Below are 16630 nucleotides of genomic sequence, written 5' to 3'. Positions count from 1 at the left end.
ACACATTATAGTCAGCTAGTATTGGTTGCCTGACTTGCTGTTTGGTAAGTGACCTATGTAGTCTGACATTATTCTACTTAATACTTCATCAAATGCAGTAATTAGTTGTAAATGAGCTTTTGGTTAGATTTTCCTACCATTTGTCAAGTGTGACAAGAGCTAGTGTATTTAGATACATTACTCTTAATTTTTGGCCCATAAAAAAAATCTAGATTTTATCAACTCCTAAATGACGTGTCAAGGGTGTTCATGGACTAACATAAAAATTTCCGGTCTGTATAATAATAATAATAATAATAATAATATTATTATTAATAATAATGATAATAATAATAATGAGGACTTTGTATAGCGCCTAATCTTTAGAAGCTCTAAGTGCTTTACAACATTATACACCTATAACATAAAAAATATATATATAATGATATGATTACAAAAAACAAACATCATGAAATTAGAAAACATAAAAAAACATGCTGAAAATATTTAATATAGGAAACATTATTGGGTCTTTAAGTTTGTTCTTGCAGTCGAAATAAGTGAGTTTTAAGAGCACTCTTGAATGGGATCAGTGTGTCTTTGTGTCTAAGTTCATTCCACGTTGCTGGGCCCTGGTATGCAAAAGAACGCTGTTCCATATGACTTTGTTTTCATAGTGGGAATAATGAGTATACGATTGTCAGAAGAGGAGTGTAAGTATCTTGCTGGTGTGTACTCATAGGTGAGGTCAGATAGGTATGTTGGACTGGAGTTCGTCAGTGAAACATAGCACAGAAAACAAATTTTGTGTTTGATTCTGGATCGAATGGATAGGGTACAGAGCAGCGGGGAGGAGTGCTGTGATCGTGGTACTCTAAGAATGATCCGTGCAGCTGTGTTTTGAACTTTTTGAAGTTTCTGGAGTAGATATTGAGATGAACCTGACAGAATTGAGTTACAGTAGTCCAGTCTTGAAAGTACTAATGAACACACAAGTGTTTTAGTGGCATCAGCTGAAAGATATTTGCAAATGGAGCTGATGCATCTCAGCTCAAGATATGCAGCCTTACATATGTTCATGACATGTTGGTACAATGTGAGAGTACTGTCAGAGTAACGCCTAGGTTTCGTACTGACTGTGTGAATTTAATGTTGGTGTTGCTGATATTTATTGTTTGAGGTAAAGGATGTGAATGAGAAAGTCTTTGTGTTGTAATCAGAATGGCCTCAGTTTTATCATCATTCATCTGCAATTTGTTACATGTCATCCATGATTTCACATCAATAATGCATCTCTCTACACCTTGGATGGTAGCATCAGCTTCAGTTGGATGGCTAGATTTGTAGTTTTGGGTGTCTATGACTTGGGTACCACAGTATATGACTTATGTACCACAGTTTGATAGTTCACTGACCATTCATCATCAGTGGGTACCTTAGGTAGTTTCCATTTTGTCATAATGAAACTTTGTGAGCCAAGGAATTTTCATTTGCTTCATGAGAAATGTTTTCTTAAGTATCTAGTGCTTATCAAGGTAAATTTTGATGTCACCATGAACACAGTGATTGACCACTTCAACTAGTATGAGTTGTCTAAGTCTGTCATCTGTATCAATGTTTTTAGATGCACACCATCTATCAAATTGTTGTGATTTTTCCAGGGCAAATTTGACATAGGTCTGGTTGTTGGCTTTCCTGCAATTCCAAAACCTCTGTTCATGTGCCACCATCTCAAAATCTATCAAGATACATCATGACCAGATCATAACCAGTACATGCTTCTACTGACATTGAAATACATGCTTCTACTGACATTGAAGTACATGCTTCTACTGACATTGAAGTACATGCTTCTACTGACATTGAAGTACATGCTTCTACTGACATTGAAGTACATGCTTCTACTGACATTGAAGTATATGCTTCTACTGACATTGAAGTACATGCTTCTACTGACATTGAAGTACATGCTTCTACTGACATTGAAGTATATGCTTCCAGAGCTTTGCCAAAAGTATGTTCTCTAATAACAAAGTCCAGTGCTGTCTTGGCCATTTTAAATTCTCTATTTTTTCAAAATGTGAAAAGTATTGATCTTGATCTTTTTCTTTAAAAAGGGACACTAATCTGTATTTTTTGTAACATCAAAGCTGAACTTTCATGAGTGGAGTGCATTCTGCTTGTCATTTCTATTTCTTTTAATTTTAATTACCTTTCCATCTCTCTTCTTCTTGTACTTGCAATTTCATTTGTATCCCTCTTCTTTTTGTATTTGTAATTTCATTTGCATTTCTCTTTCTTCATTTTATGGGGGCCCCGAGTGGCCGAATGGTCTAAAGCACTCACCGTTGTGGATCACTGCCATCTCACCTCTGTCTGCATGGGTTCGAGTCTTGGGCTCGGCTAAAGTGGGTATGTTAGAAAGCTTGCCAGTAGCTTCTCATGGGTCGGTGGTTCTTTCCATGATTTTCCCGGATTCTTCCTCCACCATTAATACTGGCCAACATGTATAGCCTATCTCTGTTTCTTTTTCTTCTTTTTTAATTTGTCTCTTAGTTTCTTCTTTTTGGACATGTCTATCTCTTTCCTCATTTCTTAACTTCATTTCATTCTTGTTTTTGTTATTTCTTGTTTTAACAAATGATGGCTTTGCCTCTGAAAGGTCATATTGTCTTTCAAGATGGAGCAATTCATCCTTTTTCATGGACTAACCATTTCTGGGCAGGATATAAAATAAAGTTATCCTCTTTAGTTTGACATTGGGAAAGCTTGTTGGTTTCACAATGTAAAATAAAAAATCAGAAATTGAAAAATGTAGGCAAAAAATTAAATTTAATTTCAAAACAATTTCAGATTCTTTGAAATATTTCTAAAGGTCATATCCCAGATGAACCCCCAATTTCTGTTATGACTCTATGGCCACAAACTAAGTAACAGAAAGAAGCAAATCCATCAAGTAAAACTTAGAAAAGAATTTAATTATCAAAGTCATAAATAAAAATGTGAGAGGAACTTACATTAGTATAAAGTAAATCCAGAATAATCCTGATAAAAGCTTTATGAAATTCCTAAATAAATAAAAAGTTCTGTATAAATTTAAAAACCAGAAATGTATTGGTCCACCAAGAATCGTTATGTCAAGATGGCATCATCCAGATCTCCTTCGAATAATTCACCATATTTCCAGAATAATATCATGGTCCAAATAATGAGCAAATTCTATTTCCATTGAGCAAAATGTTCCGCTTGAATAATATCTAGATACAGCTTACAATAGGAACACCAGAAATCGGAATGAATCTGATTGCTCAGTTCTTTCCTTATATATATGTTCTACTGTGACTATATTTCACAATATATCCCATGTGACAGATCTTACTACTCATTCTGCCTTGAATTTTCCATTCATGTGACCTAGCCCAACCAATGGGAAGTTACTGAATTCTTCTAGAAACATTGAAACCCATCAGTCAATGAGAAATTAATCCAAAGGTGCTATTAAGTCTTATTATTAAGATTTATTATTAAAAAATTTCACTACATGTAAATATCTATTTATAGAACCTTTGTAATGCTTCACTCTTAACAGACTCGGATCACGTAGGCAAAATCTACCTAAAATTATTCTGTACAATTTACAACCATGAATAAAAATTACAAAACTTGGATAAAACTATGTACCCAGAGTTATAATATATATATATATATATATATATATATATATATATATATATATATATATATATATAAACAAGCTTAAAAATGAATTATATAAATTATGTTATCCAGCCTTCCTAGAAATTCATTTTGGATAGAAGAGCATTAGTCTATGTTAGGGAGTCTTGTTTTATTTATTTCAGTTGACAACTAATTTTGTGCAAGTTGATTTCAATTATCACTTTCCAAAGTGACAAGCATCCTTAACGTCCAGGCTATACTTCAAAGTAAAGGGTCAAGTCTTCGTGAACCTAGTCATACTTTAGAAGGCCAAAGTCAATGCGTACCCCACTTGACCAAGAGTAGAGTGACATTTTATTCAAATAGGAGTTGGATTTTAGATGTCAGGGAGCTCCACACTAATGCTCTATTTACTTATCATTAATAAACAGATTTATGACATGCTATCAAAGCTCCACACTGATGCTCTATTTAACTTATCATTAATAAACAGATTTATAACATGCTATCAAAGCTCCACACTAATGCTCTATTTAACTTATCATTAATAAACAGATTTATGACATGCTATCAAAGCTCCACACTAATGCTCTATTTACTTACCATTAATAAACAGATTTATAACATGCTATCAAAGCTCCACACTAATGCTCTATTTAACTTATCATTAATAAACAGATTTATAACATGCTATCAAAGCTCCACACTAATGCTCTATTTACTTATCATTAATAAACATATTTATAACATGCTATCATAGCTCCACACTAATGCTCTATTTAATTTATCATTAATAAACAGATTTATGACATGCTATCAAAGCTCCACACTAATGCTCTATTTACTTACCATTAATAAACAGATTTATAACATGCTATCAAAGCTCCACACTAATGCTCTATTTAACTTATCATTAATAAACAGATTTATAACATGCTATCAAAGCTCCACACTAATGCTCTATTTACTTATCATTAATAAACAAATTTATAACATGCTATCATAGCCCCACACTAATGCTCTATTTACTTATCATTAATAAACAGATTTATAACATGCTATCAAAATAAACTTTAAATTAAAAGTCAAATGTTGAGCATTTTTATGTCCTATATAATGCTGCATGTCATGTTTTCATAACAGAATATTACAATATACCCCATGATCATTGGGGTTATTTTAATGATATAAAACTGATGCACATCACCGTGGTAAATTCTTTATTATTTCATCCAGTTATTTTTCATCTTATTTATTTTTATAGTACAAAGAACAGACTTATCCAATTTTGTGTTAGCAAGAAAAAGCAATCAGTTGGATCAGCCATCAAGAAGGAGGTAAATTAGAGAATTGGATGTTTACTCTTAGTGCACTTAAACTACGATTATCTGTACTTCTTGGGAACAATAATTATTTTAATGGGTGACAACTATGAGCTTTATCATCCTGAAACTTACCAAAACAATAATTATTTTAATGGGTGACAACTATGAGCTTTATCATCCTGAAACTTACCAAAACAATAATTATTTTAATGGGTGACAACTATGAGCTTTATCATCCTGAAACTTACCAAAACAATAATTATTTTAATGGGTGACAACTATGAGCTTTATCATCCTGAAACTTACCAAAACAATAATTATTTTAATGGGTGACAACTATGAGCTTTATCATCCTGAAACTTACCAAAACAATAATTATTTTAATGGGTGACAACTATGAGCTTTATCATCCTGAAACTTGCCAAAACAATAATTATTTTAATGGGTGACAACTATGAGCTTTATCATCCTGAAACTTACCAAAACAAAGTCCATTTTTATTTGCACAGTTCAGGTATTGTATTGCATATGGAAGACAATAGTTGCACTAGTAATTTTCTAAGTGCAGAGTGTGGGTATTATAATGCATATGGAAGATAATAGTCCCAATAGTAAATTTTTAAGTGTGGGTATTATATTGCATGTGGAAAATAATAGTCACAATAGTAAATTTTTAAGTGTGGGTATTATATTGCTTATGGAAGATAATAGTCACAATAGTAAATTTTTAAGTGATGGTATTATATTGCATGTGGAAAATAATAGTCCCAATAGTAAATTTTTAAGTGTGGGTATTATATTGCATGTGGAAAATAATAGTCACAATAGTACATTTTTAAGTGTTGGTATTATATTGCTTATGGAAGATAATAGTCACAATAGTAAATTTTTAAGTGATGGTATTATATTGCATGTGGAAAATAATAGTCACAATAGTAAATTTTTAAGTGTGGGTATTATATTGCTTATGGAAGATAATAGTCACAATAGTAAATTTGTAAGTGTGGGTATTATATTGCTTATGGAAGATAATAGTCACAATAGTAAATTTTTAAGTGTGGGTGTTATATTGCATGTGGAAAATAAGTCACAATTGTAAATTTTTAAGTGTGGGTATTATATTGCATGTGGAAAATAATAGTCACAATAGTAAATTTTTAAGTGTGGGTATTATATTGCTTATGGAAGATAATAGTCACAATAGTAAATTTTTAAGTGTGGGTATTATATTGCATGTGGAAAATAATAGTCACAATAGTAAATTTTTAAGTGTGGGTATTATATTGCTTATGGAAAATAATAGTCACAATAGTAAATTTTTAAGTGTGGGTATTATATTATATGTGGAAAATAGTCACAATAGTAAATTTTTAGGTGTGAGTATTATATTGCATGTGGAAGATAATAGTCACAATAGTAAATTTTTAAGTGATGCTATTATATTGCATGTGGAAGATAATAGTCACAATAGTAAATTTTTAAGTGATGGTATTATATTGCATGTGGAAAATAATAGTCCCAATAGTAAATTTTTAAGTGTGGGTATTATATTGCTTAGTAAATTTTTAAGTTGTAAATTTTTAGGTGTGGGTATTATATTGCTTATGGAAGATAATAGTCACAATAGTAAATTTTTAAGTGATGATATTATATTGCATGTGGAAAATAGTCACAATAGTAAATTTTTAAGTGTGGGTATTATATTGCATGTGGAAAATAATAGTCACAATAGTAAATTTTTAAGTGTGGGTATTATATTGCTTATGGAAGATAATAGTCCCAACAGTAAATTTTTAAGTGTGGGTATTATATTGCATGTGGAAAATAATAGTCACAATAGTAAATTTTTAAGTGTGGGTATTATATTGCTTATGGAAGATAATAATCACAATAGTAAATTTTTAAGTGTGGGTATTATATTGCTTATGGAAGATAATAGTCACAATAGTAAATTTTTAAGTGATGGTATTATATTGCATGTGGAAAATAATAGTCCCAATAGTAAATTTTTAAGTGTGGGTATTATATTGCATGTGAAAAATAATAGTCACAATAGTAAATTTTTAAGTGTGGGTATTATATTGCTTATGGAAGATAATAGTCACAATAGTAAATTTTTAAGTGTGTGTATTATATTATATGTGGAAAATAGTCACAATAGTAAATTTTTAAGTGTGGGTATTATATTGCTTATGGAAGATAATAGTCCCAATAGTAAATTTTTAAGTGTGGGTATTATATTGCATGTGGAAAATAATAGTCACAATAGTAAATTTTTAGGTGTGGGTATTATATTGCTTATGGAAGATAATAATCACAATAGTAAATTTTTAAGTGTGGGTATTATATTGCTTATGGAAGATAATAGTCACAATAGTAAATTTTTAAGTGATGGTATTATATTGCATGTGGAAAATAATAGTCAAAATAGTACATTTTTAAGTGATGGTATTATATTGCATGTGGAAAATAATAGTCACAATAGTAAATTTTTAAGTGAGTGTTATATTGCATGTGGAAGATAATAGTCACAATAGTAAATTTTTAAGTGTGGGTGTTATATTGCATGTGAAAAATAATAGTCACAATAGTAAATTTTTAAGTGTGGGTATTATATTGCATATGGAAGATAATAGTCACAATAGTAAATTTTTAAGTGTGGGTATTATATTTCATGTGGAAAATAATAGTCACAATAGTAAATTTTTAAGTGTGGGTATTATATTGCTTATGGAAGATAATAGTCCCAACAGTAAATTTTTAAGTGTGGGTATTATATTTCATGTGGAAAATAATAGTCACAATAGTAAATTTTTAAGTGTGGGTATTATATTGCTTATGGAAGATAATAGTCCCAATAGTAAATTTTTAAGTGTGGGTATTATATTGCATGTGGAAAATAATAGTCACAATAGTACATTTTTAAGTGTGGGTATTATATTGCTTATGGAAGATAATAATCACAATAGTAAATTTTTAAGTGTGGGTATTATATTGCTTATGGAAGATAATAGTAACAATAGTAAATTTTTAAGTGATGGTATTATATTGCATGTGGAAAATAATAGTCAAAATAGTACATTTTTAAGTGATGGTATTATATTGCATGTGGAAAATAATAGTCCCAATAGTAAATTTTTAAGTGTGGGTATTATATTGCATGTGGAAAATAATAGTCAAAATAGTACATTTTTAAGTGATGGTATTATATTGCATGTGGAAAATAATAGTCACAATAGTAAATTTTTAAGTGAGTGTTATATTGCATGTGGAAGATAATAGTCACAATAGTAAATTTTTAAGTGTGGGTGTTATATTGCATGTGAAAAATAATAGTCACAATAGTAAATTTTTAAGTGTGGGTATTATATTGCATATGGAAGATAATAGTCACAATAGTAAATTTTTAAGTGTGGGTATTATATTTCATGTGGAAAATAATAGTCACAATAGTAAATTTTTAAGTGTGGGTATTATATTGCTTATGGAAGATAATAGTCACAATAGTAAATTTTTAAGTGTGTGTATTATATTATATGTGGAAAATAGTCACAATAGTAAATTTTTAAGTGTGGGTATTATATTGCTTATGGAAGATAATAGTCCCAATAGTAAATTTTTAAGTGTGGGTATTATATTGCATGTGGAAAATAATAGTCACAATAGTACATTTTTAAGTGTGGGTATTATATTGCTTATGGAAGATAATAGTCACAATAGTAAATTTTTAAGTGTGAGTATTATATTGCTTATGGAAGATAATAGTAACAATAGTAAATTTTTAAGTGATGGTATTATATTGCATGTGGAAAATAATAGTCAAAATAGTACATTTTTAAGTGATGGTATTATATTGCATATGGAAAATAATAGTCACAATAGTAAATTTTTAAGTGAGTGTTATATTGCATGTGGAAGATAATAGTCACAATAGTAAATTTTTAAGTGTGGGTGTTATATTGCATATGGAAGATAATAGTCACAATAGTAAATTTTTAAGTGTGGGTGTTATATTGCATATGGAAGATAATAGTCACAATAGTAAATTTTTAAGTGTGTGTATTATATTGTATGTGGAAAATAGTCACAATAGTAAATTTTTAAGTATGGGTATTATATTGCTTATGGAAGATAATAGTCACAATAGTAAATTTTTAAGTGATCATATTATATTGCATGTGGAAAATAATAGTCAAAATAGTAAATTTTTAAGTGTGGGTATTATATTGCATGTGGAAGATAATAGTCACAATAGTAAATTTTTAAGTGTGGGTATTATATTGCATATGGGAGATAATAGTCACAGTAGTACATTTTTAAGTGTTGGTATTGTATTGCATTGAAATTTGGCAGGGTCCATAAAGTGACTGTAGACACATTTGTGTTATTATGTTTGGAAGGTTAGCCAATGCAGTAAAATTTTACAGTTGACAGTGTCCGTAAAATGACAATAGACGGATTATGCAGTATTATGTATGGAAGGTTAGCCCATATAGTAAAATTTGACAGGGTCCACAAAATGAGAATAGACAGTTTTTGGTAGTATGTCTGGAAGGTTAGCCTATGTAGTAAAATTATATAGGGTCCATAAAATGACATTAGACAGATTTGTGGAATGACTTGAGTTTTCTTTTAGTGGTTTTAAAAGCCGTTAACACATTTAATTTTACATGTTTGATCAGACATGAGGTCATGATGTTCCGTACATATTTCAGTATCGCACACTAAATCATAGTAAAAGTTATACAGGTCATGTATGTGTTCAGCGCCATATTTTCAGTAATGGGTTTAATTGTTTAGAATTTGATTTTAAATACCTTTATATGGAATCATTCAGTTTATTTGGACCTTCATACACCCATATTCCTTTTGAAGGTCATTATTTACATGCCCAAAGAAATACATGTGGCAAAATTAATGTTAAAGTACACGGACATTTTTGGACAAGATCAGATTAAAGGGGTGATCCAGATCAATTCAGATTTAATTCACATGCTGTGAAATCTATGCATGTTGATAAACAAATCGTTTGACTATTTTGTGATGACTAGACTCGACATACTCTTTTCTTTACCCAGTTTAGCATATGGCCACCATTGTGAAAGTCCATAGTGATCAAAACATTTTCATCTGGAAGTGTCTTGGTGATGGTTAAGGTGCAGAGCATTCCATAATCAGGATTGAATAGATTTCAGTTAAACAAAATTAGTTTAAAATTTTAAAGCAACAATTTATATTTAATTTTTGATGACTAAATAAGCATACCGGTACATGACCTGTATGACCTTTACTGTATAACGTGTTTCCACATACCTATCCGACCTCACCCATGTGTACACACCAGCAAGATACTTAAGCTCCGCTTCTGACAATCGTATACTCATTATTCCCACTATGAAAACAAAGTCATATGGACAGCGTTCTTTTGCATACCAGGGCCCAGCAATGTGGAATGAATTGCCCACTGAACTTAGACACAAAAACACAGTGATCACATTCAAGAGTGCTCTCAAAAGTCACTTATTTAGACTGCAAGAACAGACTTAAGACCTAATAATGTTTCCTACCTTAAATATTCTCAGCATGTTTTTTAATGTTTCCTAATTTCATGGTGTTCGTTTTTGAAATCATATCATTATATGTTTTTTTATCTTATAGGTGTTATCTAATGTTGTAAAGCGCTTAGAGCTTCTAAAGATTAGGTGCTATACAAAGTCCTCATTATTATTATTATATGCAGTTATATTCTTAGATTCACTGGAATTAGCTTTAAAAAAAATTCCCATTTAGTTTTGAATTCCATTCCCACTGTACAATTAAATATATTAGAGCATGGGTATGTAATAAATACAAAATCCTATTTGTTTCATTCCAAGTAAAAGGAAAGGACTAGCTTGATATGACATATGAATGTCTTAGCTCAGAATTTTCATGCATCCCAACACCATATCAAGCTGGTTCTTTCCACCAACTCTTAGCAAAACACACATGTAGTTTTGTGCATTTCTTCTTCAGATATGTTGCATGATTAAAATACTTTAGGAGTACGACCTCACAAATCAAACTCTCCCAAGTTAAATCTTAGCTTAAAAGGTGGAAGTCAGACTGGAGTGATCTCCCCATGTAGTGTGGGATTGGTACCAAATGCCATCATTACTTCACTTACAACTTCAGCCTTTGCTAGGAAGCATGCTATGTTAGAGTGTTGGTGGAGTTTCTCACATAAGGGTGTCTATATTTCTAACTATTTCTTGCTCTTCTCTGTCTAAAACTAAGTTCTCTATTAGAACAACAACTTTGTTGTACAGTGTGCATGCTAGCGCCATGTACATTCCTGTGCTGGTAGATAGCATGGATAATATTACAGCCCAGAAATGTCATGTCATGCAGACAGTTTCTAGACATATTTTATTTAACTAGCATCCAAATCACAGTAAGTGTATATGATGCTTTTCTGTCACTGATTCTACAGTTTCATATACCAAGCTTGAATTGCAAGTAATTTCTATAGATATTTATATTGTTTACCAGCTTGACCATATATAGCAGATAATTAAAGAAAGGGGAATAGGTGCACCAAGTAGAGAGGTGGACACAGTAATATTGCAGTCTCTGTGAATAAATTTCTGTTTCTGTTAGCAGAAAATTTGGAAATGGTGCTCACACATGCAGTGCTTCACAAGGTTCATCTAAGCCATCACCTCATCAACCAGAATAGATGCAGTTGATGGTACCATTAGGTCTAATTCCTCATTGGTTTATCTGTACCTTCTGAGGAGGGGGCCCCGAGTGGTCTAAAGCGCTCTCCGTTACAGATCATTGCCATCTCACCTCTGTCTGTGTCGGTTCGAGTCTTGGGCTCAGCCAATGTAGATATGTGAGAAAGCTTGCCAGTAGCTTCTCATGAGTTGGTGGTTCTTTCCGGGGTTTTCCTGGGTTCTTCCTCCACCATTAATACTGGCCGCCATGTATAGCCAATCGTGTGCTGAAAAATGGTGTTAAGCCCCACAACAACAACAACAACAACCTTCTGAGGAATGACATTTGAATCTAGATTGACAATACAAGCTCATACATTGCTGATACAGATCTGGACCAGTCACAGGGATCGATTATTCCCATACCTGTCCATCATGAACCTCTTACAGTGGCCCTGTTAAGGCCCTGTTGCAGATATGGACCAGGCACAGGGATCAATTATTCCCATACCTGTCCATCATGAACCTCTCATGGTGGCCCTGTTGCAGATATGGACCAGGCACAGGGATCAATTATTCCCATACCTGTCCATCATGAACCTCTCATGGTGGCCTTGTTGCAGATATGGACCAGGCACAGGGATCGATTATTCCCATACCTGTCCATCATGATCCTCTCATGGTGGCCCTGTTGCAGATATGGACCAGGCACAGGGATCGATTATTCCCATACCTGTCCATCATGAACCTCTCATGGAAGCCCTGTTGCAGATATGGACCAGTCACAGGGATCGATTATCCCCATACCTGTACATTATGAACCTCTCTCACAGTGGCCCTGTTCAATCAAGAGTAGACTCTGCCATCAGATGTACATTATTTAATTTTAATACACAATCCAATCAAATCGGCATCAATGCATGAGAGGACTACTTATGATAATCTTCTAATACATATCCTGTCTCAGCATCATGAACTTTGTACCAGAAGTACATTATAGCTGTTCCCGCAAGCCCAGAATCTGCCATCAGATGTAGACCATTTACAGTCAACACTAACATTTATCCAGCCTGTGCTTGTGCCTGACAGGACAGCTTACAATGACATGATATCATGTATCTTGTCTCAGCATCAGTCTCCTTTGCACCAGACACACCCATGACAGTTAATGGCAAGTTTTGTGTCACAGTGTCTTGTTACCATGATATATATCATTTCATGCCAAGACAGACCCATGACAGTTAATGGCAAGTATTGTGTCACAGTGTCTTGTTACCATGATATATATATCATGCCAAGACAGACCCATGACAGTTAATGACTGGTATTGTGTCACAGTGTATTGTTACCATGATATATATATATCTCATGCCAAGACAGACCCATGACAGTTAATGACAAGTTTTGTGCCTGAGTATCCAGATATCATAATGGACCCAGTGTGGACCATAACTTGTTGCTAGGTCCATTGCCATCGCCAATCAGCATGGCCAGTTGTGACTTACCAGTATGGTACTGGCTATGGCAGCATTACACTGAAGGTGGCCTGATACTTTATCCAGGCCATTTGCAATTCATTTAGCACTTGTATTTTGATCAAAGTTTATAATAACTCACAAGTTGAATCATCATTGCTCACTCCAACCATGTTAGGGGAAGAATCGAAGCCTGGTTGAGGTACGACATTAAATGGCTGTGTTTCAGAAATCTGAATATAGTCTAGCTTCATCCACTGATAGCCCAAAGAAACAAAATCAGCTTCGATATATCATAATGATAAGACCCATATTTGATTTGGTATCTTCATCAAACACCCTGCTGAGCTTGTTCTGGTGAATTTGTCTCTTGTATGGTCAATGCAATAACAGAACAGCTCAATACCCACATACCTTATACCATAGCTGCTTCTGTTATTCTTCCTCTGACAGAGTGATGCATTTCTCTCTATGTCTCCTATCTGGAATATCATCATACAAGTTCCCTTAGATTACAATGGGCCACTTGAGAAGCCTACTTAATGGGCCCATACAGACAACGCTATGCAGCCATCTTCTTGGATAGATGAAAGGAATGGGAAAGCCCATCCAAGAGATAGGTACAGGGAACATTGCTTTTCTTTCTATTGATGTCTTCAACCATAATGCCATGCTTACACTTCCTTGGTAACATTCCATTTCTGGTGGAATTCAACTTGTCCAGTGTAATAAAAGACACTGTTCAGCTGTTCCATTGTAGCAAACATGCCACCCATTATGCTTTTGGCGTAATCATTACGCTTTTTTAATTAAATTACGCCTAATGTGAAAATGTATTTGAATTATATGTTTTTGGTATATCCCCCTCCAAGAAAATTAATAATTTGTTTTCTCATTTTTATTAACATCCCATTAATCCCACAGACTGTATTCTATAAAAACGGCTTCTAACTACGACATAAGAGTACGCTTGTCCATAGACTTGCATGCAGTTTCCTAACAGTATTATGTTCTATTTATAGCAACTGCCCTATTTCCACGAAACGTGCTGGTTTCTACTTTCAACTTTTGACCTTGGTTTCTATTTATTGCAACTGTATGGCTTAGTTAGGAAAGAACAGACTGGTTTTCTAACTTTTAATCTTTGTTTGCAGATTCTTTGTTCAAATTCATATCTGGTACAGATCAAATCTGTAGGTATTTGGCACTAAAAGTCAAGTCAGATTTATTCTAGTCGATGTGTGTGTTAGAGCAAAAATGTTTTTTCAAATAATTTCATATATGGATTAGGAAAAGACGAAAAACTGATTCAGAGATGAATACATGAATTGTACAATACAGCATTCCATTCTAGGGCAGCTTCACGCCCCTTGCAGGCTGTGTGAAAAGGATTTTAATATTGGTCTTGGTCATAAAACAAAGAAACCTTCAATTAGCTCATTTTACTAACTCCAATACTAAGGTAACTTCTTTTTTACAGCAGAACTAAATTGTGGACATGATTATGACAGAAAGCTGTACCCAGTCTGTGTAGGAGACTTTGACAATGAAAAGGGCAAAGTCAGAGTACTCTTCTTTCACACAGAATTAACAGTAGATTCCACTGGAGAAAACATTTTTTATTTGCTTGGTAATGCTTTAAATAAACCTAAGTTGACAGAACTGTATAGGGTTTTCGGCTGATACTGCATCAGTGATGACTGAAATACATAAAAGAGTTGCATTCTGTATTTTTAAAAATGTCTCCATCATTGTACATATCAGGTTGTCCCTGTCATGTGATGCACCATGCTGCAGGAAAGGCTGTTGATAAATTAGAAGAAGAACTCCTGAAGTATCAAGTTGGCACTCTACCTGATAATGTACTTCATTTGGACAGAGTTGATTTTTTTTCTATCTTATTTCCCAGCTAAAAGACCCAATAACTGGAAGATATAAATTTCCTCTTCGTTGTCAGGTTATGAAAAGAATATTGGTTATTTCCCATTCAAATACTGACTGTGAGAGATTGTTCAGTATTGTTAACAAAAATAAAAACTGAATTCTGATCCAGGCTCTGTAACCCAGCACTTAGTGGTCTACTGGTGTGCAAAACATTCATGATCTCAGTTGGTACAAAGTGTTTGGAAATGCATTATGAGAGACTGTTGCTTTTTAAAGCTGAAAGTGTTATATACAGAAACCTGAAGCAGTAATTGATGTTAAAAGTTCAGAGGGATAAATAAATCATTATGCTTATTGAATTTTTATTATGTTATATGTGGATTATTCTTTTTCTTCTCTTATTACTCTTTTTGTCCAATTGGATTACACTTTTTCCTTGCCAGGGGTTGGCATGTATGTTGTAGTACAGGTTTTTGTGGGCATCAAGACCATGTTCTGCAATCCCATTCCTTTCTAAGGTTGCCCTTAATTACAGTTGCCATGAGAGACATGTAATAAGTGTATGTCCTGCAGCAGTTTATCACCATGATGTGCTATGTATGGTACTTGTGATCAAGGACCAACAACACTGTTTGCAGGTTATAGATCCAGCTTGCAGTCTGTTCATTCAGGCACCATGGTTCAAAATGGAAAACACACTGACAGTTTGCTAATAACATTCTTAAGGGATTTTCACATTCAGGGACTTTATATACCAATTCAGGCACTTTCCTTTGGTTTAAACATCAGTTCTGGGATCTTCACATATATCATAAACAGGGTTGTGTCACACATCATAAACAGGGTTGTGTCACATACCTATCATAAACAGGGTTGTGTCACACATATCATAAACAGGGTTGTGTCACACATATCATAAACAGGGTTGTGTCACACATATCTTAAACAGGGTTGTGTCACACATATCTTAAACAGGGTTGTCACACATATGATAAACAGGGTTGTGTCACACATATCTTAAACAGGGTTGTGTCACACACATATGAACAGGGTTGTGTCACACATATAAACAGAGTTGTGTCACATATATCATAAACAGGGTGGTGTCACACATATCTTAAACAGGGTTGTGTCACACACTTATCATAAACAGGGTTGTGTCACACATATAAACAGGGTTGTGTCACACATATCATAAACAGGGTTCTGTCATACATATCTTAAACAGGGTTGTGTCACACACATATAAAAAGGGTTGGGTCACTCTTCAGAGCCCCTTCATTTCTGTTCTAGGTCAAGTATGCAGATTTTTGTTTCATGTTTGATTTGCCTTAGATTCTTTGTCAACAAGGTCAAATCCTTTATTGTACCATCTCAAGATTTTACCTATTTGGGTATAGAGTTCCAGTAAGATGTGAACAGGATCTGTTTCCCTCAAGAACAAGTCTTCAGATCATCTCAGCGACCTGATTAATCTTCTCAATGAGACCACACCACAACCTCACTGAAAAAAGCAGGAAGAATCAATCAACTATATGCTTTTGTTGTTTATTCCAAACTATCACTGTGATATGATGATGGTTTGAATTGA

General features: G+C 33.3%; 1 protein-coding gene across 1 annotated transcript in view; it reads left to right on the top strand.

Annotated features, from left to right (window-relative positions):
* LOC149801061 (small ribosomal subunit protein mS31-like) overlaps positions 1 to 16630 on the top strand; it is a 52514-nt gene that overhangs the window by 21843 nt on the left and 14041 nt on the right. Inside the window, exon 5 of the mRNA XM_089955095.1 lies at positions 4922 to 4994. Within this exon, the coding sequence (XP_089811221.1) occupies positions 4922 to 4994 (73 nt within the window). The remainder of the gene's footprint in view (positions 1 to 4921; positions 4995 to 16630) is intronic.

This window comes from Sinohyriopsis cumingii, chromosome 4, assembly GCF_028554795.1.
Source record: "Sinohyriopsis cumingii isolate HCF-2022 chromosome 4, ASM2855479v2, whole genome shotgun sequence".
NCBI lineage: Eukaryota > Metazoa > Mollusca > Bivalvia > Unionida > Unionidae > Sinohyriopsis > Sinohyriopsis cumingii.
Note: the sequence above shows the minus strand (reverse complement) of the source record. Positions and strands in the feature narration are given on the sequence as shown.